Source organism: Calonectris borealis, chromosome 6 (assembly GCF_964195595.1).
Source record: "Calonectris borealis chromosome 6, bCalBor7.hap1.2, whole genome shotgun sequence".
NCBI classification, from domain to species: domain Eukaryota; kingdom Metazoa; phylum Chordata; class Aves; order Procellariiformes; family Procellariidae; genus Calonectris; species Calonectris borealis.
In genome coordinates this window covers 12388914-12416567 of record NC_134317.1, presented here as the reverse complement: position 1 = coordinate 12416567, position 27654 = coordinate 12388914, and the positions used below count along the sequence as shown (strand labels likewise).

The 27654-nt window shown below is 38.1% G+C and overlaps 1 protein-coding gene across 4 annotated transcripts in view; it reads right to left on the bottom strand.

Annotated features, from left to right (window-relative positions):
• Positions 1-27654, bottom strand: part of MYLK (myosin light chain kinase) — a 221525-nt gene that overhangs the window by 117082 nt on the left and 76789 nt on the right. For all 4 annotated transcript variants that reach the window (XM_075152847.1, XM_075152848.1, XM_075152849.1 and 1 more), the window contains 5 exons: positions 12030-12237; positions 10141-10189; positions 7028-7193; positions 3492-3657; positions 671-707 (listed from right to left, as the gene is read on the bottom strand). In XM_075152847.1, coding sequence (XP_075008948.1) covers positions 671-707; positions 3492-3657; positions 7028-7193; positions 10141-10189; positions 12030-12237 — 626 coding nt within the window. The remainder of the gene's footprint in view (positions 1-670; positions 708-3491; positions 3658-7027; positions 7194-10140; positions 10190-12029; positions 12238-27654) is intronic.

Here is a 27654-nt window from a genome sequence, read left to right as displayed (position 1 = left end):
AAAGCAACTGGCCTTCATGAAAGTGTCTTACAGAGTCAGCTTAGAGCCTTTCATTCCTGTATTTTCTATTCATGAAGAAAAGCCATTTTACAAAATTTTTTTTAAAATTATAGTAATTTAACTTTAAAAATTTTGATAAAGCCCTAAAACATGAAAATTTTTGTTTCTTGTTACTTTACCCATACTTTTGTAAGGTATTTTCAGACAGCAGCAAAGACTATGGCCAGATCACATTTTGCTTATGACCGCAAAGAACAACCAGCTCAGTACTGACAAGATACATGCAGGTTTTTGACTCCAAAAAGGAGATTTGACCAATTGGTACAGAGTATAATTTCTCCTCACATAGTTTTTGTTCAGATTATATATCTATTTGGCTACATGGGAACAGTAAGCATAAAGCCATCTAAATTTTGCTTTCCTAAACCAGACCAGAACTCTGTACTTCATAGTGTTGCCACCAGTTCCACCAACTATTTCATAGGAGTCTACCAGGACAGCTGAATTTGGCAGTAAGAGAGAATCTCATTGCAAGTAAATATTTTCTAATTTCCAAATACGGACTGACCCAAAAAGATTTATCACTTTGTGAGGAAGGCTCATGCAGTAAATGTCAAAATTAGTGCACTGCAATAAAATATTCTGAGAAAGTACTCCAGTAAAAACATACCATGGTGGCTGAGCATGTGTGTCAGTCTTATCTGGACCTGAAATAAAAAAAGAAATAACAGGTAACTTATACATACAATATTGTACACAATTCCATAAATTAGAAATATTTTAAGCAAAGAATATACTTAAGAACCTTCACTCTTCATATTTTCAATTCATTGAAATCAAGATTGACTATTACCACACCTGAAATTTTATATGGACAACAGCAAGCTGCTCAGCTGAAACACAAAGAGGTCTTGGTCCATTTTGAGACATTGCTGGGTCAACTAAGTTCTCAAGTCCCTTGAGAACTAAAGGTTCTGTGAACCTCAAAGGCTCCTTGTTGGGGGAGAGAAGTAAGAAAGAGATTCCAACTGGGAGGCAGCTCGTCAGATCTGAGGGGAACTCCACAGAGCTTGTAGAAGCGGAGAAAGACAAACCATCGGTATTACACCTGAGCATGCCCACAGTGAAACTGCAGCTGTCCTCTGGCTAAAACACAAAACCAAATTAACAATAGTAAAAACTCCTAAAACCTGAGCCCACCTGTAAACTTTTACCAACTCATTTACTGTGTAGCAAGTATTATCATGTTTAACATGAATAACACAAAAGCTAGCATATTGCATTTCTTCACTTTGCAACACCACCAGGAAATCTGGGAACATGGCTGAGCTATATTGATTTGCCAAGGTACCTCATCAGCTGCATTGATATAACTGAGCACACATTTGCCCATAGTCAGTCTCTTAGTTCGTATGTATGTAATCCTCCATGCATTCTCCCAAATCTTGACAGTATTTGTTTCTCTTGGGAGCAAAGAAATACAACTCCAGATCAAATACTAACCACATCTCTCCATTTTCCCTAGTTAATACTACAGGATGCAGCTTGTTTTCTCCTGGTCAGATCAAAATTGCATCTACGCTGTTGTCAGCTGTGAGACTAGAAACTACAGTAGAAAGACATGTAATAATGAATTTGCAAGATAATGAATTTTGCAAGTCATCAACAAACACTCCATAAAAATGCTTTCATAGTCTTTGCCTCAGGGAAAAGACAAAAACATGTGATGGATGATACCTTGATTTCCACTGTGTTTTGCAAGCAAAAATCCACATCTAAATGCTTGGACTTGCCGCACCATTCAGAGTGACCAAAAGAATCTATTTACACACACACAAAAGTTGCAGTAAGAAGAGGGAGATAACCCATTGACCTCACTACAATAAACCTGTCAATAAACAGTAACAGAAATTCTTCACGTAAAAATTAAAGCTGAAAAGAGACTGGATAAATGCAGAAGAGGAAGCTGAATAACTACTGGTTGCAGACAAGACAATACCATACAACCCGGTCAATTAAAAGAACATTTTCCCCCTCCCTCTCCACTTTCCACTATGGGAACTTTGGGAAAAAAATGTAGCTCTTGGAACAAGATTATCTATATATGAGATTGCATGGATTTAAAAGAAAATGTAGTAATTCTGAGCCACTTGATTGTCTGCTAGCATCTTGCAGCAACTCCATGACCTGATTTAATTGATAATGAAAGAATTAGGTATTATATATTGTGGTTAGGTAAGTGGAATCATCTGATTAGTCAAGTACATTGCAAGAGAGTGCCCTTTTTACTGACCTGTACTAATCCAAGAAAGAATGCCCGCATTATTCAGAGATGTGGTCAGCATCTGAAGCAAACATATACCACAACTGACTTTGTGACCCCAGTTCCGCATCAAATGTACCCATTACACAACAGAAAGCTCACCACTTCAGGGAGAGCAACTAAGGATCAAGTTTCATGTTTAAAAAAAAGGCTTATTGAACAAAATAGCCCTTTCTAAAAAACATCAGTTGAATAGGCAATCTGTAGAAGCTCCTTCTACAATGGCTTCATCAGATTGGAACTTAGAGATAAAAAGTAGAGCTTTAAGTGGCAAATGCTAGTTGTAGTTCTGAGAATCCCAAATGTTATCCCTCTTTGTTATTTATATTCTTGATATCTCACAGAGTGACAGCATTGATGTGAACCTAAAAATCTTGCATCAAAAAATTCACTGCTAGGTGCGTATGTAACTCGCTGATCTTATGACTGCAGCTGAAGCCAGGAGCTGTTGATTTAATTATTTAATTGGATCCAGTGACTGCTTACCCACTGACTGATGAAATTCCTCTTTAGTGTGGTTGCTAAAGGCTGTATGCAAAGGGCACTCTAAGAAGCATCAAACTGCAAAATGAACTGTATGTGATAATGCATATGTAGAATAGAACATCCTAAATTATTTATACAAAGGCATTTAGTTCCTTTAACAACAGTGAAATAAGGCAGGGTTGGGATTAAGAAGCCTGAATTTTAATATCATTAAGCTGTTTTTTCTCTCTTACAGTTTAGAGTTATGCTCCTTTACTTTACTTTTCTGGTTCTACAAATATAGATACAATTTTGTTTCCCAAAAGGGAGCTGGTATAAACGTGCATCTGGTGTTACTACTCAACAAATAGAAAATTAATTACTGATTATAATGACAAGTGCAAGGTTTCCATTCGCTGAAATTAAAATCTATGTTCAAAACCTACGGAGGTCAAAAGCACAGTAAAAGAGAAAAGTTGGTTTTAAAGAAAGTTGTTACAAAGCATTTGGATAGACTTCTTCCCATTGAACCAACAGAATGTTTTCAGCTGTAGCACACTCCAAGCTATCACAGTATCATTTAATGAAAAGAGAGGAAGATAATGGGAAAAAGTGAATGCTTATACTGAGAACACAACTAAAGATATTTTAAAGGAATGTCTGTGATTCACTTGTGTTCTCTCCTGTAAACTCTTTGCCGTACCTTGAACAGTGAGCTCTGCAGACACAGATGCCTTCCCAGCGCTGTTTACCACTGTGCACGTGTAAATTCCTGAATCAGCAAGCTGAGCATTTTGGATTTCCAAGAATTGGATGCCTGTTTTCTCAAACATGTTGAAACGCTCATTTTGCTGCAACTGAATATCACCCTGCAAATATCACAAGACACCATGAGACAGCTAGCTATGGGTAAGAGAAGGGGAGCAAGAAATTTTTTAGTAAAACATCAGGTCAAAATGTCTTTCTCCTATCTTTTAGCCAAATTCCTTCTATGAATAATACTCAGATGGTATAAACAAAAAACTGTGTCCAAAAGTTCTATAATTCACATCTGCATGAGGCTGTTTTCCCCCTGCATTTTGCCACCCACTCATCTCAGTTTGGTTTTGGCTTTTCATTATTTACTATATCCATATTCCTAGAAAAATTTCTTTTCACTGGCGTGTGGGCTCAAACCAGTTTTCTGTTCACGTTTGTTCCAGGAAGTCAAACATCACACTTTTAAGCAAAAACTTCCAAGTTGGGGAGTAGTTCTCTATCCCTCAATAGCAACTTTATCCTGTATCACTTCAGGAACTGGCCAGGTGGGGGTGGCAGAAGGCACTAGGCATATATTAAGCGAGGCATTGCTGCAACACAGCTCCTTTGCAGTACTACACTGGAGTTAAAACAAAAGGTATGGCTTTGAGGCAGGAAAAAAACCCATGTAGTTCTATGCTGTCTGTTACATAGATTAGATGATCAGAATGACAATTGTTTCCTTTAAACTCTATGAAATAATTGACCAACACCTCATTTGTGAGCAAACCAGTGCTTCTGCTTCAACACCAGCCATTAAAGAGGAGTCCCTTACTATCAGCCACTGCAGCTTTTCCTATTCTAAGTTTAGGAAGGGAAAGCGTACAAATCTACGATTTGTAGGGCTTTGGTCAGTAAACATTTGGGAAACACTACAGTGTTTTCAGACACTGTAATTCCTGAAGTCTCTATCAACTTACTGCTATCTGGGTGCTGTAAGTCCTATTTGAACAAAAAGAGCTAGTTCACATCAGGGGTTTGGTGGTGATACAGTAGAAGCTTCTGTTCTTTGCAACTTAACAAGTAAGAAGAGGGGAAAGAAAACAATAAGCAGAGTAAGATATTTACATAAAAGCTTATTCATTAGTTCTGAAAAGTACAATTTTAATTGTTTATAAAGCTTCCATGCTGTATGGAAGGTGGTCACGTGTTGGCTCTGCACTAGCCAGTTGTGGTCCAGCAGCCATGTAAGTTCATTTCCATGATGCTGAGGCAGAGCTGAAACACCTACCGCTCACCCTGCAGCGCTGTTCTGACATGAGCAGAAGCATTGTGGGCCTTAGCTTGTTTGCAGCTAGCCAACGCACATGCATGAATGCCTGTTAATCCACGCCTTATGAATAGGGATGCAAAAACATGCTTCACAACAACAACCTGCCAATAACTCTGATAAAGAGCAACGACACATTTGCACTTTAAAGAGCATATGAATTATTGAAGGGCAGCTTCATGGTGCTCGAAACAGGTACTAAAATAATACTACGAAAGCCTAAAGAAAACCAATTTAACCAAAAGTGATGGATTGAGGATAAGTTCAAAAGAGTGGACTGGGTGTCTGCAGGCCAGCAATGGTATGACTACTGAACCTCTAAACAACACACCTGTAGTATTTTACAGAATAATATATGCAGACCTGCAAGTGTTGAAATATGGTTTTTAAGGACATAAACATGAACAGAACTCATGGAGCTGCTAATAAAAAGAACTTTGCATACTTCATTTATTTGATCAGACAATGAATGCCAGATTATAGAATAATACATTATAGAAGCTGACAATCAATAGTAAAATATATAATATAACCTCTAACAAACTGCAAAAACATGTATGAAGTAGTACCAAAGTGTAGATCCAAGCTGCTGGGTTGCTAGTCCCTACTTGCTGTTTACCATGCAGCCCTGGACAAAGAGAACTGAATGACAAATCCTGTTTTGCACTGAGTTGCATGGCTGGAAAACCTCAGTGAGTCTGGTGGGAGTGGAAGCAGGCTGTTGGGTAGCAGCTGCATTGCAGACTGCCTAGAGAGCCAGCAGGCCCAAAAGAACTGATGGCAGCTGGAGGGAGAAGCAAACTCTAGATGCATCCGCTAACTGAACTGTAGGAGATGTCTTTCTTAGCACTTCCACAGCAAGAGGCTGCTTGTTTTCTGAGATGTACCCTGGCATTCTTGTATTACAGACAATGAGGATAAGTCTGGAATAAATCAGACAATAACCTGGAAGCATTTCCCTGCTCTACGAGCAGTTTTCTGGGTTTTTTTTGTGGTTTCGTTTTCCCCCCTGAAAACCTGGAGACACCAGAAGAAAATAAAAGCTCTGAGAAAAGCTTTTTTTTTTTTTACTATACATAAGGCAACTGTCTGCTAAAGGCTGAAGGGGAGCAGGATGCCAACAGAGCAGTCATATATTTGCTTTTCCAAATTAAAGAAAGTAATTGTAATTCTCTAAAATACTAAATAGTTTCAGTAAAAATGGCCTAAGCAGTGTAATATTTAATTATCACCTGAAAGCTCTCTCCTTACTAACAAAAAAAAGTGGTTGGAGATCTTGCGTATGCCCAAAGAGGGCACTAGGACTTAAGTCTTCAATGCTTTTTTAATACTCTAATTTTAAATATTACTCATTTATAAAGCATTTTGTAAATGACAGATGCTCACAATTCCCAATTTTAATGCAGATCTGAAGTTGACAGCTCAGGTCTCCTTTATTTTATGTCAGACATTTTTCTGCTACCACTGTTTTAGCAGAGGTCAGACTGAAACAGTTGAACTGCTGTTCATCTGCCTTGGATTTTCTTTTTTTTAATTTGCAAAAAATAATCGTGCATGCCAAAACCCAATCATATCTGTTAATTCCTAAACAGTTAATTTTTTTTCAATTAATTTCATTTCTTTGCAAACATCGTCTTCATTCTAATTTACAGATAAAAGCCAATGTGAGTGATACAGAAAAGGCAGTTTATGACTGAGATACTAACACGGAACTTAGGAAATACAGCTTAATTTTCACAGCTGTCAGAGACTCCTCTGTAACCACAGTCAAAGCATTAAATCCTTGCAAACCTTCTCTATAAAACAGAGATGATGATAATATTCACATTTCCCATTCTTTGTCTATTTCTCTTACCTAGTTAGTAAGGTCTTTGGGCAAGTATATCCCATACTTGCTATTTTTATAATAGAACCTGGATCTTGTTTGGTGCTTTCAGATGATTTTTTTGTACAAATATTTTCAACAATGAGACAGATAAGGGAGAAGTTTATACTAAGAAGGAACACTACTATCTTTTGTGAGTTTATTCAGCATAAAAATGAGGAAGTATGTATGCAAATTTATATGTAAATTCTCACCATGATAATTTGCAGTGGCAAGTGCATTTCATCCTTTCAAGTCACAAAATTTCAAAATAGAAAGAAAACATTCATTTTTTGGGAAATCATACCTTAAACCAAGTTACTTGAGGCTGAGGTCGTCCTGTTATTTTACATGAGAATTTGCCTGTTTGGCCTTCACGCACAACAACTCTATTGGGTTTTGTAGCAAACTTGGGTGGAGACTCTCCCCAGATGCTTGGCCTATGCTCCACAGATGGCACAGTAAGTCTTCCTCTGGAAAGGCAATTGACATCCTGGTTTTACAGAAGAACTGGAAGCTGTTGTGGTTAGAGCACACTTCAGGAAGCATTTTAGACCAGTGGTCTGCCAACAAGGATATATAATTGGTGGCAACCAAGATTGTAGTTAAACAATATTTTTTTTGGCCAATGGAAGAAATGGAAATCCTGGTGATGACTGCTCTTGACTCCTTATGCAACTAAATAGTATGATGCTACACGCCCTCATCCAGCATACACATAACTCACATAACAGATCTTGGGGACAATTTCAGTTGCTTATAAGCAGAGCTGGGCAAACCAAATGAATAGGACGTACTGCATGCATTTAGTTTTTCCCATTTTCTGTTTCTTAGTTGCCTCCTAATAGATTATTTGTGCATACTTGTTCACTGTTCACAGTTCTTTATCATGTAATTTGTTTTGACATGGAATGCAATGACACAGTAATTTCTGATTTATGAATCAGCAACTTGTTTTTGCAACATTTCTGACATGTCCTGGTAAAGATTTTTGGTTTGGGGAAGGCTTCTGTTTGGAATCTCATTCACTACAGTGTTTGCCAAGCAAACATGAAAAGGGCACAAAACCAAAGTACACCCATCCGGGGTGAATGTCTGTTAAGTGTAAATGCCCAGCTCTACTTACATGAATGGCACAGCAGGGAAATGACATGTGGAATGAAACTAGAGTAACATCAGTGACTGCAGTCCAAAACCCTCAGTTACACAGCTATAAAACGTCAAGCAGTATTATAGCAAGAAAAAAAAAAAGATGCAACTTCGGGTCTGTTAATGTCAGAGGGAACACTCACACTCTTTGCTCTGAAGCCCTGGTACAACAAAGACATATATGAGCAGATGGCAAATGGTGATTTCTTTTTTTTTTTTTTTTTAAACCTTTAATTTCAAGCAAACTGAACCATTTTCAAGGCCTTCTTTTCCAGATGGCCTTTTACCACATGCAAATAAGATGTGTCAATACCTCACCATTTCTACCAGGTGTCAGATACTAACAGAGACCGCATCGCCTTAGTCCAAGGTGCTGCCAAGACATGATGGTTGCCATATAGGCAGCTTGAGGTTTCTACATAAGAGACGATACCACAATGAAAGGATTTACATGGACAAGAGGACCAACAAAAAGTCTTGGGAGAGAAGCGTGACTGTAATATGCTAAAATGGAAAACACTTCATCATATAATTAAATATCTGATAGCTTTCAATGTCATCTTCCTCATGCTACCACTAAAGAAGAGTATAAATGTGTATTAAAGCAGTCTTTTAGTGACCATCTTTAGGTGGTGTTTCTATATTTATATATCTATACACATACACTAACGCATTAAAAGAAAATCAACTACTAGCTAGCCTGCAGCTTTATGGCTGTTTTCTAGATATACACAAACTGAAATGCATATTTTTTTTTCTTTTCCCTCCTCCCTGTTTATGTAAGGCATAAACTTTCCATACCATAAAATTGTTAATACTGAATAGGAGTAAAACACATGAGAATGAAAAATGACGACAATGACTCTAACTCCATGCAATGCAATGGATTAGGATAATGCTTTGGAAAGTCTGAAAGTATTAAAAAACCTAACAGCAACCTGTCCTTTCTAGCTTTGATTATTTAACATGTGTGTATTTCTGTAGCACATTTGCAATACAGACATTATCATGTAAAAGCCTTCCTGATTACTCAGTTTCACTTACTATTTTCACTGTTGTAATTTTAGTTAATTTTAAAATTCAAAACATACATAAACAATGTTCATATCAATGACAAAATTAAAATCTTCAGTTTTAATTATCTGTATTCTGATCACTAACATAATCAGAAACATGTATTTTTGTCTACACCCAGGGCGACTCAGTCCCAGGGATATAAATCAGAAATAATTCTGCTTAAATTCAAGCTACTTATAAAGAAATTAATTCAGCTGTTGGAAGAATTAGGCCTGGGGCTTTTAAAACAGTGGCATTTCCTTAATTGTAAATGCTTACGGAAGTGCAGAAAGTACATGACAGCAAGAAGGCTCTTCTGTGTGCCAGCATAGATCACCCCTTCAACCCATTCTTGCTAACAGTTACTCCAAACTGGAACAATTCTTTCTTCTGGACTACAGTTTACCCACTGTGTGCTTGGAAATACTTAAATTATATGTGAGAGAATGCTGATTTCAGTTGCTTTTATTTCTTACTGATGACCAGTATTTGCTCTGGCTTTATAAGGAAACTGTCAGGTCATGGAAGATGTGGGGAAGGATTTCTGAATATCAGAGAGCAGAGACAAGTCGGTGCAATATTGCAGCAGAGGAGGGTGCAATATTGCAGATACCAGCAGAATGTTCTGTTTTCAGCCAGATTAATTCCTATCAGCATGAGGGAGCAGTAGCTGTATCAAGTTGCTTATGTCTTCCTGACAGCCTCAACCATTTTGCTAACACAGCAGCTCTCGTAGCTATTCTGCTTGGGATAAATGGAGATTTGGACTTAGAGCATGTGAGTTCACAAATATCAAAGTGTTTGTTTTCAGATGTTGCTGTAGCTGGCACTGCCCTGCCTCTGAGAGCCCAGCCATTCTTGCTATCCTTGTCTCACAAGCGTGAGAAATCGTGCCAAGCAGTTACTCTATTCCAATGCAACGCTGTGCAGAACTGATTCATTAACCACCAGGCTTTGCTTTCCTCCATTCTCTCTGATCCTTGCACAGGTAAGGAGCCTTGGGGATACGTTTCCAGTGAGGAATTACTGAGAACTGGACAAGGATCCAACCCTTTTTGACTGGCCCTCAAAGTGAATCGGAGCTAAAGTCAAAATGCAAGAGGCACTTAAAATGGGGAGAAGTGGTTATTCTTTAGAAAGAGTCACTTTACTTGTTTTCCTACCAAACATATTTAGGTGTCTGTTAAACAGTATCAAAGCCAGTGGACTTCTTACCCAGGGGTTTTGGCAGTGGATGGCAGGCTGTATTTCTTCAAGGAGTTTCCTGTAAGCATAGGACAGAAAGATAGGAAGTCAGAAGTTTTGTCAAGACCATTGGGAATTACAGATACTAAAGACTATGTAAAATATGCATTTCTCCAGGTTTCAAACATAAAGGAGGAATGCAACACCTGCAGTATAAGGTTATGTCATCTGTAGTCCAAAGTTAGGCTCTCCAATTTCAGAAACAAGTTTTAGCAGAGTTACCATCTAACCCCTGGCCTCAGTAGTAACAACACTGCAGATTATTCGTGCAAAAATATTTTTAAACAAGTGAATGAGACACTGTGTCTAATTTCTACAGTGCAGCAGTAATTCAAATTAAGATAGCAAAAAAAGGTTTTTGAACTCTGAAAGAGGTCTTATTTTACTTGGTTTGTTTTTTAGTCCTGTGCTAGCCCAGACTACCTTTTCTGTAAAGAGATTCTTTTTGAAGCACAATAATTCATCATGCTTGGTGGTGTGAGCAACAGGGAGGTGCGTGCGAAGTCGTGTAAGCTCAGCGCCATCTACAGCTCACAGCATTCCTGGTAGCTTTGGCACATTAAAAAAGGGTAGTGACCTGGGGTAGATCCAGAGTGGCAGCATGAAAAAACAGCTCTGATGGCTATGAAAAAAATATTTGTTCTAGAGCCTCATAAGAATCTACATTACTGTCAGATAGGACAGCCGTGCAGGGTGGGAAGACTAGATTGTGTTTCAGTCACTGATGTTTTCAAGTAGCAGTCAGCCCCACACAGATATCTTTCCTGAGAACAGAAAAAATCTGCACTTTGTTATCTTGATGCATAGAGGGATTTTTAGAACAAAGATCATGTAGTTCTTAAACTCTGAGAAATTCAGTCTTTGGATACTGCCATCAAATTGCTTTTCAACTGTAACAAAGCCCAGGTCAGAAAAACTGATATAAAAACAGCTTTAAAAAAATTCTCCACCTCCATGCAAGCTGTCACTCATAAAAGTTGTCACAACTTAAAACTAGAGGGAAAAAAAGATTTTGCATAATTTTTACAACAGAAGGCAGTAACAATCATGCCAGATCTATGCATATTTCAGTATGTACTTATGTACTCTGAGGATATCTGTTAGCGATTTTGACTCTGAATAAACCGAAATGCTGATTGTTTCAGGACTGCTGGCGATTTTTGCTTTGCTTCAAGAATTCAACACAAAGTTGTGACCTGCGGAGCTTTGATATTCAACAGATCTCTAACACGACCAAATTGCAAAGAGACCAGCAGTACAATTGATTTCCATCCTTCCCTGGCTTTGTGTCACTCTTTACATTTTGAATTTGGCAGTTTGCAACTATCTAATATGCAGATGTTCTCTTAAAAATTCCTGGGTTTGATCTTGGCTGTTTTCCGTGTGACATTAAGCATGCAATTACAACCAGGCGTTCAGCTTAGCAAATGGAAGCATGCATGGAGAACTCCAGAAACCCATTGCCTCATTGTGCCTATCTGGCAGGCTGTGAAGCAACCAAGATCACCACAGTTTTTACTGCGTGAGGGAAAACGCTAACTTTCCAGGCCTTTGTTTCTGTCCTGCGTGGTGGCTTCCATGAAAATTATGAAGTTTATAGAAAAGTCTTTAAAGCTAGGTCTTTTGTTACCTGGGCGTAATCATACACATCTGAAACTGAATGCACACTTTATCTGGCTATAGACATGTAGTTCCCTGCAAAATGTTTTAAACTGTGAAATGCAATTAATGAATCTTACTCTTGCACCAGTGAGAAAGCATGTGTGTACAGTTGTGATTTTAACCAGACAGTTTAACACAGCTTGTTCATTTAATTAAACTCTATAATCATCGCAACAACAATTTAAGTATCCTCTTACCTTCCACTGTCAGTTCCACAGTCACTTGACGAACCCCACCATCATTTGCAGCCTCACAGGTGTATTTACCACCATCACCTTCCTGTACACCTTTGATTACCAAGCTGAATATCCCCCGAATGCTGCGGTCCACAACATAATGGTCTCCCTCTGGGACAGGATGCCCGTTTCTGTACCACGTGATCTGAGGCTCGGGGTAGCCTCTGACCTGGAAAGATGTGAGAGAGAGTGGAGAAAGAAGGCAAACATAACAGATGATGGTATTAGGAAGAAATGTTGGACATTTAGCAATGCAGTGGAAAGTTCTTGACAGAGGAGCTGTTAAACACATACTCTTTGCAAGCCAAATGGCAGAACATAATGAAATGAAAAAACTCTTGGATAAGTCAAACTGTTAAAATCATAAGACTAGGCAGGCAGATAGATACCTACACAGAAAAGTTTCCCACTAGAATGGTTTACCTGCAGAAGCATAGTGATGGTACCAACGAAGAATCCTGACACCTGGGTCCCCATTGTTCAGAAACTCAAGGGCAATAGAGCTACTGTACCTCTAAGTATGCAAGATTGCAAGGTATCTAGACCAAAAATTTCTAGCATGGTTGCCAAGGATTAGGTTTATATTGTAAATCTGTATGGAGCCATCTAGTTTTCAAATGTGCTGAGATATGGTAGTTCCTGACAATATACAAGCAAGAAATGCAGACACATACCAAATTTTGTCTTGATCTTTAAAAGCAAAAGATAAGGAGTTGCAATTTGAGAGAGTGTCATTAAGGGTCATTCTCATGTTATGGTGGTAGGGGGACTATAAAGACCTAGACGTATTCACATAAACACACTGCTCAACTTAAAGAGTTTTGTGGTCTGCTGGTAGCCCAAGGAAGAGTTTTCAACAAAATGAACCAGTCCTGTGCTCATTAAATAGCAACCATATTAATATACCCTTGCTTGCTATGGCATTAATAACACCTTCAGATTTGCAGGCGGATTCTTAGTTGGTATAACTGAGAATGGAGTTACTGATTTCAACTGAGCTGTTGAAACCTGCTGAGGATCTGTGTCTCTCTTTCATAAAAAAAAATGGGAAAAGCAGACATACACCAGTTTCCACCAAACTCCTCAGGCAAAGGTTCTTCCTCTGCTTTATGAGAGATGCCATCCTCTTTGAAGGTCGCTTTAGTATGTGTTAACTGTTAGCACACTTCCCCAGTCATCATAACAACTCCTGATTACAGTATTTCCCCTTCTTTCCTATTCCCCTACTCGGATATGTTAGCTCTCCATCTTCCGACTCTTTGATCCTTTGCCTCCATGTTATGAAGTAACTGAGTGGATCAAGATGAGCTGGGATGAGTAATAGTTGTGGCTGTGTTTGCTCACTGGGAAAGGAGCAATGTTGCATTTTGAACTACGTTATCAAATCTTGGCAACTGAACAGGAAGTCCCTTCAGCCTCCAGGTGGGCAAAATATTGATGATCTGTCTTGATTTGAAGAAGGCTTGGTTGTGGCTTGCGCAAATTCCTCCCAACATTCTCCTCTCAGTTTCCAATCCGCATTTCAGCTCTGCTTTCTTTTGACTGCACAGCACTTACTTTCCAAATTACAATCTTTAGCCAACCAACCTTACCCATTCTTAGGTTCTCTTCTTTCAAAACCTTTCATTTTTAATCCAGCCCCACCTCACTCCAGCTGGGTTTCTCATCTGTTGGAGCTTAACCTACAGCTGTCAGAAATTTTTCTCTTTCCTTTAATTCTTTGGGTATCAGTTCAGACAAATTAATTTTGCCAGTGATGTGGCGACCTCTTCTTCCTGGCACTACTTACTATATATATATATAGAGGACATTAATGTTTGCCAAGAGCATGAATATGCTGAATAAGCTGCAGAAACTTTCCACTTCTGGTACAAACTTCTCAAATTCTTTCTGAGTCTATCTTTACCTAAGTAAGAGCCATGTTCTATGAAGAATACATTGTGGGATCCTGCACAATAGGGAGTTGATTGCTGTTTAAAAATACCACAGCATCTTTCTAAAGCTCTTTGCGGCCATGCCTTTTCTTTCCTGTGCTTTCTGAAAAACAGCAGCTCCCACTCAACCATGCCCCCTAACACTACTCCAGCATACTGGTTTAGAGCTTACTCAGAGGGCAGGCTCCCAAGAATATCTTTCTCAGCACATCTCACTTTCAGAAAAGGGAGTTGTGAAGCATCAATATGAGATTTTTACAGTAGTGTAACTCTTGTTAGTTGATAATATGCTCACTGGTACAGAAAGTGACCAAAGAACTGTTTCTTACTATTAACTTGTCAATGCCCTCCTACCTATCTTTTCATTTTAGATTAAGAAACCAACAGAGAAATTAAGTGATTTACCCAAAGCCAGAGAGTATATTAGGATGGAGTTTCTACCTCTTGTTTTTGCTTCACTGGATATTAAGATTTCCTTGAATTTGAAATATTTTAGGCAAAATGGCTTAGAAAATGCTATTTCAAGTAATATAATACAGTAAAATGACAGAGTAGTACTTGAATTGGTGTGAAGAAAGAACCACCTTTTCAGTGCATTACATCACAACCTCTTTACTAACATTAGTCTAGCCACATCTGTTTACAGCTGCTGAGATTCTGGTCTGTGAATACAAGTCATCAATTACACATCACCTAATATATTTACTATTTTTTCCAGTTCACAATCATTCCTTCTGGTGTTTTCTTCTATGTATTGTTCAAGCCAGGTCCAAAGCTTCCAAGCATAAACCTTCCATCACTTATCCCAGGGAACAATTGGAGTTGAAGCAATGGGAAACACCTTCCTTCCATTTTTCTTTTTGTTTTATCATATTCTTAAGTCCCTCTTGGACCACACAAGGCCATTTTTACCTGACCCCTTGAGTTCCGGTAGATCATTATACATGCCCTTCCAGTATCACATGGCCGAGCCTACATTAAGTATTTTTCCATTTCTTCCATGAGTGTTTATTTTATGCTTGCTATGTCTGTATTATTTTGTTCATCCACACCTCTACACTGAGGAAATGCCACACACAAAATTACAAACACAGACGATCAGCATGCCATTTCCTTTCAAAAGGTTGAGTCATTCCCTTCCCAAATTCTGTATTTTTTTTCTTTCATTTTTTGTCAAAAATGAAATGATGGGAAAGCAGGAGCTTACAAAGTTGCTCTGTTGCAAGGATTTATTTCAGGTTTGGGTTTGGAATGTGTTTCAAACTGAGCCAGCCCTCTCCGAAATACATAGTCTTGCCATAAAAGTGTCAGGGACCCTTAAACGAATCACTGGTTACTAGGTTTTGATCCTAATGGATCAATTCCAGAACTGCAGCAGGTTTTATATTCCTCCCTAACCTTTCCAGCACTCACTAAAAACATCTGCCTTGAATAAATCCACAGCAAAGAGAAATTTATCTGCTTATTTAATGCCCAGTAGAGAAGGCTATAACCTTTATTTACAGCTTGGCCTGTGTGAGTATTGCCAGTCCCAGTGAGGCTACAGCTTTTCTTTACCTGCTCTACAACACTAACAAGTAGAAAATTGACAGCAAGCAGCAAATAACAGTTGTATTAGCACAAACATGAGTTTTGAGTTTTTGTCTGGACCCATCAATCGCTTAGAGTCTTCCTGGAAAAATCTGCTAAGGTAAAACAGGCCTTCTGCTCCATGCATCAACACAGCAAGTGGGAAGAGCTGAGAGAGAACCTGTTGCCTGTGAAACTTCCAGAATTCAGATTCAGTTCTACACCTAGGTCTGAGGGAATGCTATTGAAAAAGAATGGCACTAGGTTCCCAAAGAAAAGAAATAAGGAGAAAAAATACAACAAATCTGTTGAAGCTGTACACTAAAGGATAGTATTATTAAAAAATGTGCTGCTACAAACTAGTCCCCATTGTCACAAACCTAAAGGCATTCAGTGACCACCAATGCCAAATATATTCAGTGAGCCTTTTTCTTGTTCGAAAGCTCAGGAAAGATTTTCTAAAACTTGGCCTATATCTATGCTCTGTAAAAGAGCTGTTTATATACCAATTTCAAAAAAAGATAGGTTTGCCTACTTAAATGCAGCCGTAAGTGACAATAAACCAAAGTGTAAGTAACTGTGAAACACTGAGGGGGTGTGTACTACTCCTAAATGTTGCTCACTTTGACAGTAATACCTTCAGAATACTGGAAATGATGGCAAACATTACATGACGTATTCTAGCATTACGTTTAAACTGGCTGAGGTGTTCAGTGCTTGATGTTAAGGACTAGATAAATGTCCCATGTTGCTGCTCAAGGTCACATCAACACACAAGCAATGAGATCAGGAAGAAAACAGCTTTCAAAAGGATGTCTTCGTCTGCAAAATCTCCCCAAATTACATCATATATAGACAGGCCCATCAAAAGTTGTACTAAGACTGGCAATGTTACAACTGTTATGAAGTTGCTTTTCGAAATAACTCCCCTCATAGAGATGATTTCATATGCTGCAATATGAATTCCACTAATGACTAAAATTCCTCTCAAGAGACAATCCTTCTCCCATGAAGTCAGAATTTAAAAACATCCAGATTCTGTCAGCACATAGCGTTCAGTTGTGTTGCTATTTCTGTAGACTACCTTTGCCTTTAATTCCACAAAATCCAGAATTAAGACCTACGCATGTAAAGTATTCAATCATTGAATAAAAGAATCAGTTGTATTTGGGTGGTTCAATCCATCGAAAGAAAATTGATTTTGAATTTACCTTTGAAAGACAGAAATATTCCCTATTCAACTTTTTATACTTCACACGCTATTTAAAATATAGCTTTCAACCCAATTTGTACACCTTGCTGCTTTTTGAGGAAGGTTGTCCCCTTTGTAGGCTGTTAAAGAATAACAGGGTACAGTAGGTAGTATTTAACATCCTAAAATAAGCAGGTTTACTGCTCCTGCAGCTAAGTGACACTGCTTTTTGACACCTGGTTCTCAGTGAGAAGAACTTGGTATCATGACATTTATATTTGAGACAGAAAAATACAGAATATACTTCTTAGAGAAAATATATGGAAGTTTTTGTTGTTTTAATTAATGTGCATTGTTAAAGGGTTATGCAAAAATAGACTTTTCCACTTGTCTTGAGACTTTTAGGGATATGCAGCCCTTAAGGCTATTAAAAGTGATGCTTTTAGCCTGTATCGCATTCATTGCAACACAGAGAAATAATTTATTAAAACCCCTAGTGGTTAGTACTGTAGCTAGCACATATATAGTTAGACTGTAGTGTCTGAAAGCATTAAAACAACATGAAAACAAAGTTTGCATGACCTGGGTAACAAGTCTTACACGAAGAATGGCAGTAATGAGGAATGTTTTCTAATACATGAACGTACCTGCAAAGCAGAAGAGAATAAACTATTTCCCACATCCACAGTGGATAGGACAAGCATTAGACTTTTAAGAGAAATTAGTCAGTGGGTTGGTAGATGATGTCTGACAGCAGTGACCTCCTTTAGAAGAACAGCAGGTGTTTTGCTTATTTGGCTGCCTGCCTATCTTAACATTAAGGAATGCCAGAGAGTGAGGTAACTTTTCGAGAAGGGTTTGTAGCCTATCCTCTGTTCCATGTCCACCTTCAACCAGTAACCAGTCATTTCTCAGAAAAGGCCACAGAGATCAGAAGTTGCAAAGGGATAAAAAGAGGATAGCCTCAGTTATAGTTGCCAGATGTTACCATTGAGCTCCAAAGTGTATGCTTTGGACATATCATTAGAAGTCATACCAGGAGGAGACATCAAGGGAGATGTGGAAAACCACTCAGAATATCTGACAAACTTTTTGACTTTTATTCTGCTGCGGGCAAACAAAAGCCTCACACAAAAAAAGAAGGGACTAGACCTAGCAAAAACTCATTACTAGCAGGGCGTGAACTGCTTGCACCTTTTGCAAAACTGAGAGTTTTGCAAAAATCCATCAGAGTGTATCAAGAAAGCAGCAGAAGAAATGCGATTAAGTAGCATGACAAATTTTGTAATTCTACTCAAAGAAGTGAAGATATAGGAAAAAACAATGTATAGCACTTACACTTGAAATGCGGTAGAGACTGTATAGTGTACCTCTTCTTCCAATGTCTAGGTATCAGCAAAAATGGAATATTATTCACTTTATTGCAAGTTATGTATTAGATGGGCTCATCTGAAGGTCATACGGTTGAAGACTCTCATGCAGCCCCAAGAGATTCAATCCAGACAGTAACAGCTGTTCTGTAGGTGTGGCTCATCCTAGGTCCTACAAAAAAAGAGGTGTTTCCCATAGTCATCAGACTCTAGCCAGCGTCCTCCACCTTCCTTGAATCAAGAGCCAAGAGTTTTTGAATCTGGACTTTGATCAAAAGAGAGGGGAATGAAGTACTTGAGAGCAAACTTAGCAGAGGATGCTAAGAACTGGATACACCGTAACACAAGCTCTGTCCATGTGGATAGAGCTGTGCTCTCTAACAAGAAAAAAAGCCACTTCTTGGTGTAACAGTTCATACTGATGTGAACTCTTAATGTCAGTCTTAGGAAAAAAGTACTACAAAACTGTGGAGACTACAACATGAACATTGTGAATACAACCCCACCTAACAGGTGGTATATTTTTAATTTTATTTAAATTTTTTGGTTAGTGCAGGTGGGAAACATGGTTCTGGCCAGTGCAGCTCTTTCTGTAAGTCTTGTAACAAAGCTTCTGTTAGGCTTAAGCTACAGTTTGCTTTAACAAATGAACAGCAGATGTTCTTGATAAAGGAAAGTGGACATGATACATTGTTAAGCTCCTTTTGAGACTTTAAACACACACAAACCATATCTCAACAATAGTTTATCCATTTTAAAAGCTTGCTTCTAAAACAGAGAACTTGCCTGGCAAGGTTAAACATGAAAATGTTAAATATTTGGAGACTTAGCTATGACCTTGCAAACAAAGCAAATAACCTACCTCTTCTACAGAGCAGTCTAGAATCTATAATTGCCTCGTTTAAAGCAAAAATGGAATACATACCAGGACTAAACATAGCTCACTTCAAAGCATTACCTATTGTACGTAAAAGAAACAATAATGGTCTTTCTGTAAACCTTGCGTATGTTTTCGTTTAAGTGCTGAACTCTGGTACACTACATCTGGTGTTTAGGTTTCTTGTTCCACATGCACACAGTCCTCATAAATTAGTTCTTTGGGCGTAACCTTAACTGGAACACAACTCTGAAGACGTAAGCCTTCACAACTGGTGTGTGCAATTATCTGTTTCTTCTCCCAAATGGTGTGGAGCAGGGAGAGAAAAATGACAACACAGGCCTTCAAGCAGACCGTTGTCTTGCAAAAAAAAAAACCCAAACCAAAAAACCAACCAAAACCAGCAACAATAAAAAAAAGAATCAAAAGTAGAAAGTAGAATCAAACACCTGCAAAGCACCATCAAATGCTACAACTCATTCTTCAGGCAGCCATCCCTGGCAATCACTGCATTCTGTTCTTAGGCAATCTCAGACCATACATAATTATGATGAACTCCTTCTCAAGGTTTCACCTATAGTAGTTTCAAATGATACACATTTTGCTTGATTCTCATTTGGGCAATGAAAAGGAAACCTTTGCTGAATTGAACTCCTTGATATTGCGAATGTTAACACCGTGAGTGAAGAAAATCTCATATTCTTTTAGTCTCGAGTAGAAACATCATATGCCACAGCACTAACATAGAAAGGCTGCAGGATTTGTCATTGTCCTGTTTGCCCTGAGAAGACATATGGAATAATTACCTGGAGAGGCAATTCATAGAATTCAATGCAAAGGTAAGGAGACCCAGAAGGTAAAAAGAGACTTAGCACTTTCTTCCTATTTATTAAAAGCTGTTCCTTTAAAATTATTATTTCAGTGCAATCATTAGTGTGCCGTATGAAGTTTACCTCTTCCTAGTCCCATGGAAAAACCTGTGGCCCAATTTCAGAAGATACTGAGTAATGTGTGGTTTTCACTGACTGAAAACATGATAGTGAGTGCTGAGCAATTCTGCTCACTTTGACTGCTGTACCCAACTATGGGGATATGAATGAAAACCAGCATACTTAGTTTATTTTTAAAAGTCCAATAAAACCTCCATAATATAATAAACCTACACGAACCAAGTTCAGATTATGGATCCTGGATCTAATCTGTAGATCATAGGACACAACTATGGAATTCAGATGAGACAGAAGCTAGGGGAAAGTAAAGAGTTAAAGGATTCTCTAAATTTTCACACGAGAGACCCTTTCATAGAGTTTCACTTTGCTGTCTGGCAATGTGCTGCTCTTTCTGCAGGAGCTTGGCAAAAAGTCCATTCATCCTAGAGAGTGTGGAATGATTTGATCACATGGAAGAATAACTTTCTGCCACGTTTCTGTGCTTATACCCTCCCTGACACCAGTACTGACAATCTAGAATTCTGTAGCAAAAAGACAAAAGTTTATCTTACACAAAATTCTTTGACTCTGTTGAAAACTCATTAGATCTTGCTTCATTAACTCTGCAATGCTCCATTTGGCTGGAAGCATGCTTTCACTTCAGATCATAAACCAATGCTGGCATTACATGCACACTACTGAGATAATCTAGAAGAAACATATGTAATTGGGTCTAGTGAACTACCAGCGCACTTTACAATACCTAATTGTCTAAATAGGAATTCAGGTACTCAAGGACAAAACTTCCATCTTAAAACGCATAAAGAAACATGCACACAGAAAATGCACACACAAACACAGCCATTATGGTGGTCATGCGCAAAAGATGTTACAAGAAAGGAAAGGTGCCCAAAACAGTAATGCACTGGAGAATTCATGAAAAACAGCAAGCTTCTTTGTAAAGAGAACACTTTGAACCCTACATTTCTGTGAAGCTTTACAGAAATTATAAAAATAAACCTGGTTTGGATTTTCCATCTGAAAATGTCAAATTATGAGATGGTCATAAAACCAGATTTACTTCATGCATACAGTGGGAATTTAGAGAACAGCCAGAAGTTACACTCTGGAGCGTACAAGCCTGAGCGAGTGCAGTACCTTAGTACATCATTAGGGCAGGCTTAGGTGGGCCTCCCAGACTGTGTCCAAGGCACTGTCTGTTTTAACCTTGTTACTTGACATTTTACTTTGGCTTCCTATTTTTTATATTTTGGAAAATAGCAAATAAACATTCTTTATTCACTTCCATGTCATTCATGATTGTATAAACCTGTTTCAAATCCTTATCTACTTGTATTGTTCAAGCTGAAGAGCCCTTGTTTTTTAAACTGTGCTTGTACTAGGAGCCATGAAATACCTCTGATAACCCTTGTCAAATTTTCTGTCTCTTTTCTAGCCTGACATAAGGACAGATCAGAACTGCATGTAGCATCCAAAATGTGGGAACTCACAGATTTCTAGATTGACACAGCAGACTGTTGGGGTTTTTTTTCTTTCCAAATTTTTCTTAACACTATTTGCTATTTTTCCCACCTTGAGCTGATTAGTCAGAGAGCTGTTCAGGGCAAGATCTCTCTTTTGAATAATAATAGCTAATAAAAATTGAACTAAGAATATTTTATTTTTCTACTTTGTATTCTTCAATGCCAAATGGCATTTGATGTTTTATGGTGCAGGCACTGAACAGAAAGAAATCCTTTTGCAGATGGCACCCCACCAATTTTAGGTTTGACTCTTTAAAGTAGTTCTGCATTATCTGCAAATTTTGTTATCTCACTATTCAACCCCTTTTTGCAGATTGCAAAGGTGCTGAACACTACACATACTACCCCAGTTCTTAGGGGAATCAACATTTATAGTACTCCCAGCAGTGAAGAATTTATGACCTATCCATGGAAGACATGGTCTGCTAACTGAAAAGCAGACAGCAGCTGCAGATCATTTCTTCTTCAATCTTCTACATTTAATCATATTTTTTTGTAAAACTCAGTGTAGAGAGTTCCCAGAGGTGCACGGAGTATTGGCTTTATGCTCAGTCACCAGAGTATAGCTGTTTGAATAAAGCATTTCTTTCCCAGGTACCACAACATCTACAAGTCTATTTGTCCTAAATTATTTCTGAAGGATTCAAGTGGAATTTCAGCACAGCACTGGGTGTCAAGCTGCTTTGAATTTATTTAATTTCTAAGTTCAAACACCAGCCCCAATTAACGCAGCTCTTAAGAAAATGCTTAAGCCCTACTTACATCTTTTGGAATGAATCATATGCATAGGTGCTTTTCCTAAATTAGATTTTATTTCATTTAAAGAATAAGTTTAAATTTATTGCATTTAAAGTAACGTTGTTATAGGAGTCTTCAGACAGCCCAAAAATAACCTGAAACATCATTCAGATGAAATACAGAACACTATCTAGGTGGACTCTACCGTTACCAGTATAGTGGACATGAGGGGAACACACTGTCTAGAGAAACACATTTCTGTGTACCTATAATGTCAATCAGCAAGTGAATCAGAGGTTGTAAACCTCTGTTACACTAATGGGGGCATTTTCACACAGGTGTTGCAGTCTCAGAGTGGCAGTGTTTTTTTGATGGAGCTTTAATAAATCATTCTACCAGCAGCAACATCTGCCTTTTTACTTTCCCGACGTTGTAGGCAGCTGACCTCTCGCCATTAAGCACATGAGGAGAGTTTTATGCAAACCACCCATATAGCTCACCTGGACCTTTTTTTCTGTAAATACAAATTTTCTGAACTTAAGATGGGATTATAAGTAGACTGAATCTCTGTCCATCTTTAGATCTATATTTATATTTAGTCATTGTTAATTTTCCCCCTTTTAAAAAAAGTTCGTCTAGGTTGGCAATTCAAAAGAAGTCAGATGCCATAAAACTTGGAAAAAGTCTAGGAGAAAGCTTAGGTTATTTCCCCCATTGCCACCCAAATGCTGTCCTGCCTCCCTCCTACTCCCTTGTAGTTGTTGCACATTTTTATGAGTTACACTGGCGCACAAAGATGACAAGGTCCCTGCAAAGTGGTGAAATTCTGACACTTTGTCAAAAGAGGAGTGTGCAGGATACCAAGTTATGTATAAACTGAAGACAATTTCAGTTCCAAAAGAGGTAGTTGGCATGTGGGAAAGCATCACTCTGACTTCATAGCTGAGGATCTGAGACATGGAGACACTTGGAGACTTTGCTCACACTAAAAGGAAGTTAGCTTTCCGTACGTAGTAATGTTAGATCAAATAATTTGACCTTATTTCCTCCTTGCCAACAAATTTGCTATTGCAGCTATCAATGCAAAGACTGAACTGAAGTTGCAGCACAGGAGTGCAGCTGCTTTTTTTACCCTAAATAATGACTGAAGCCATCAACATCATATTAATGTGTTTGTATACAGGTATCAAAGTAACAGTGAAGAGGGTCCAGACAGAATAGGTCCAGAGTCTTGGCAGCAAAACGAGAAGCATGTAAAATAGCGTTACAAATAAGAGAATGTTAACTCACCACCATAGGAGAACGTGAGCAACATAGTAAGATATGACCCTGTCAGCTCTCAGTAACTTCAATACTGCCATACAGTTCTGTGGAATAGAAGTGTCTGTAGAACGGGCCAAAAAGATTTCAAAGGCAAGGGCAAGCACAAGAGCTCTCAACAAAATAGGGAAGATAAACTTTGCAGCCCTCTCATCAATTTTAATGAGAATTTTCTCTGCTTCTGAGTCTCTCCTTAAAGGAAAAAAAAAAGGCGAACTGCAAAGAGGAAGCTTTCTTCCCATGGATCAACTGATGTTAAGGCCTGTTAAAAAGTGCTAAATTTTATGAGCTGCTGAATAGTTTGAATAGCTTAAAATGCCAAAAAATGCAAAGAAATAGCTGATCTGTGTGCGTGATTATGGGTCATTTAGGATTATGCAGTAAGAATGTAAATGAGTTCAAAGGGAAACAACTGTGGCTGCTGAATGGAAGTAAGGCTCTTGCTAATTGTTCCACATAGCCCAGTAAGCCCCTAAAATGTGCTCTCTTTCCCTATCCTTCTCTTCCTCCCCATCTTAGGTGATTCTGAATCAAGATGTCTATCAAATATTACTAAATGAAGCAGCTGCTTTAAGTCAGTAGTAATGAGTTTAGGAGCATGCCAGAAGTTTCCTGACAGGACAGTGTTCATTTCAGAGCAGCAGCAATCTTTGCTACAGAAAACAAGATTTTGAAAAATCAGACCAGACTTTCACTGTGTTGTAAGAGCTGTCAGAACAGGAGCAGTTCATTCATTTCCACTTCAACAGGACAGCCTGATTTACTGTGTTTGCCGCTACTTTTGTTCATAAATTTTATTTGGCAGCACTAGAAGAAAGGCTGAAATATAAAACAGTTTAACGCAATAAAAATAAATTGTTGGGAAACTATCTCCCCTCTTCCCACCACAAAAAGCTTAGCTTTTAACACTTGACAAAGATTTTTACTTTCAGTTGTGAATCCTTCATTCAGTAACAATTCAGAAAGGTGGATAAAGACTGTTTAGACCAGGCACAAGCACTAGGAAGCCCCCTGACAAGTACAGGATGAAATTAACACCAACATTTTGCTCTGTCATTAGCAAAATGTGTGTATGTCCCCACTTAGAAGGAAAACTGTAAACTTCTAGCTGTTTTATCTCACAGAACTGATCATAGAATCCAGACATTTGAGCCACAGCTTGAGACTGGGACATCATCAGGGTCAAAAACTCTGCTGATACCACACAAAAAAAGCAAAATAGCGTCAATTATTTTCAGAACAACAATCCCTTCGTAACAATAATATTTGGGGTTTGAATTGGCAGTCACTTTTTAAAGACGACAATCCACTCTGTTTCTTTCCTTTCTCAAGAGAATGATTATCATTCACTGTAATAACACTTGCAAAAAACTAATTTTTCCATTGCATATTATTTGTGGAAGACTGAAAGATTTTTTTTTTTACTTACTGATGAGAAATTTCTGTCTTAATAGGATGTGAATTTATTTTACACGTCACGAATACTAGTGGCTCTATCCTCTTGTAGGAGCTATGCCACTGACCAAAAGAGCTTCATACTTTCCTAGCTTGGGGGTGCTCTTTCTTAGGATTCAATATCAATACATGCTATCAACAGGTAAGGAATCTCTGTAAATGTCCATGCGCGCACACAGTATGCATGACCTACTGTGGAAAATTAATAAAAAAAGAAAACGTGCTTTCTTTCTGTGCCCAAAACACACAGCTACTGGAAAAATATGTTTGGAGCTATGAAATTAATAATTAAGGGCAACAATTCACATCTGGAATGTAAGGTGGTAACAAAAACTCTTTGCTCTGAATGAACATGCCCATACTTTATCAATTTCCAGCCAAACAAGATTTATTTCCTGCAATTTAGGAGTCTGGCAGTGGCCACAGAAAATGCTAAAACTGGATTTTGTTGCTGAGTTGACTGCACAGTTGTATGTTCATTTAAAGACTGTCTGCTGATAGTGACGAATGCTGCTGGCAAAGGCAGTGCTCTGAATAGCTTATAACAATTCTCCTCAGTTATGTGTACTGTTTCGTTGTTAATGCTACTTGGTAGGGCTGGCAAGCACACCGGGCGTGAAATGTCATTAGTTTTACATTTCATTAAAAAGTAGAACTGATGTGATTACAAAGAGGTATAAAATGCAATGTCGGATTGTGAAGAAATGAATACATTAGACAGCCTAAACATCTAGCATTTCTCATTGCATTGTTTATTCCGCTATGTGCAACTTACTGCTATGCATTAAATAATTAAGACTTCCATACATAAGCCTATTGCAAGACATCAACTGCTCATTAGCAACTGTCAGTGATGTTTTTATCTTGTAATAATCTGTAAAATCTATAAGCTTTCCAGGCTTCACACATACACTTTTTAATAACAGCTTAGCAGAGATAACTCATATGGTACAATATACAAACTGCTGTGTTTAAAATAAAAATAAAAATCAAGGGCTGAGCAACAACTGTTTAAAAGAAAAAACCCTCAAAGCACTAACTGAAATACTAACTGTAAATTGATGTGGCTATAAATTTCTAGTTCAACAGTTCAGAATAAATATTTATAGACATGCTGAGTTCAAGAGAAATTTTGTGGGCTTGCCTCTTCTTTCTAATGCTTTCTCTCAAAACTAAAATTGCTGTGATCTTGGTAAGAGCAACACACACGTGCACTCAAAAATAGCTACATTTGTTTAGGTTGTGGAAAAAGTGCTTACTCTGCATATGCTTTCAATAGAGCTCCACTTAACTGCAGTTGCTGGCATTCCTGTTGAGAGATCTGAACAAATCCAACATAATGTTTTCCATTAAACCTATGAGCATGTAATAGCCTCCCAAGCAGACAAATCTTTGTCTACACTTCTGTCCATTAGCATGTCCCAACAGGCAAACAAACTAGCTTTTGTGTCAAGGCACTGAGGACCTAATTCTGGCATTGTGTTTCCATTAAGTGATGCTCTTAATCCAATAGCAGTCACCTAGATATTGGTGATAGTTGCATGTATTGCAAAACTTAACTTTCTCTTCCAAAATCAGAAGCTATTTATCTGCAACAAGGATAGGTTCTGGATGGGAATTGAAATTCTGGAAGGCAGCAGTTCAGTTCTGAATCTAGGCATGTATTTCTGTGTGATCTTGCACAAACCAATAAATCTCACTGTGCCCCAGTACTCCACATAAATGTCAAGGCAGGTAACAATGACTATTTCCTCTGTTGTTTTAGCTAGGAAGGTCATCAGAGAAGGGTCCAACTCTAGTCTGGCCTGTGTATGTGTTAAATACTATCAGCAAACATACACTAGGACTCTAGTCGAATTCGGCTGTTTAAGTGGTACCATGAAATAAGCAAAAATCGATACCATTTACCATAGTTCTTTAATCTGTATTTCCAAGATTTTATCATAATTTTTGTTCCAGCCCTGTTTTAACATAACTTTGTTTTGAAATACTTATATTTGCCTCCCTGTAGAGACAAACTGCTGAGTTATTCTTTTATAAAGGAATTTATATAGACAAAAGAATCGAGCTTAAGTATATTGAACTTTTGTTCCAGGGTGTTCACAGAACAGAAAATGTCTTTATTCATTGTTTGCCTGATAAGTATAGGAATGTGATATAAATGAGTTAGATTTCAGATATGAGATGCCAGATACTACTCTGTGTGTGGGGGTGCTTTTACAAAGCTTTTACAAAATAGTGTGCATTACACTAATATTCTAAGCTTTGCAAAACCGATTTAAATAATATATGCACCATAACTATAGGCTTGCTGATGTATTATGGGGCACATGGAAAGAATGGCAACCTCTCAAGCCACGCAATTACAATTTGAGTCTACTGTGCAGCTAGAGGAAAATTACCATTCTGATTCAACATGAGTCGAGAGCACAGAGCCGGATGAAATAAGCTCAATGTTCTGTCACCAAAAGCCAAGTAACCATGAACAGTATTATTTAATTTGTCAGTCTTTGCTTCTCCATTTTCTTTGGGCTACATGTGCAGATTTTTGTCATCTCTAAATGAAAAGTTCTTGTATACATTACGCATTGGCATACAGTATGACTTTTAATTAGTATTTTAGTAAGCTCAGCTGTTGTATTTATAATAAATAGTATA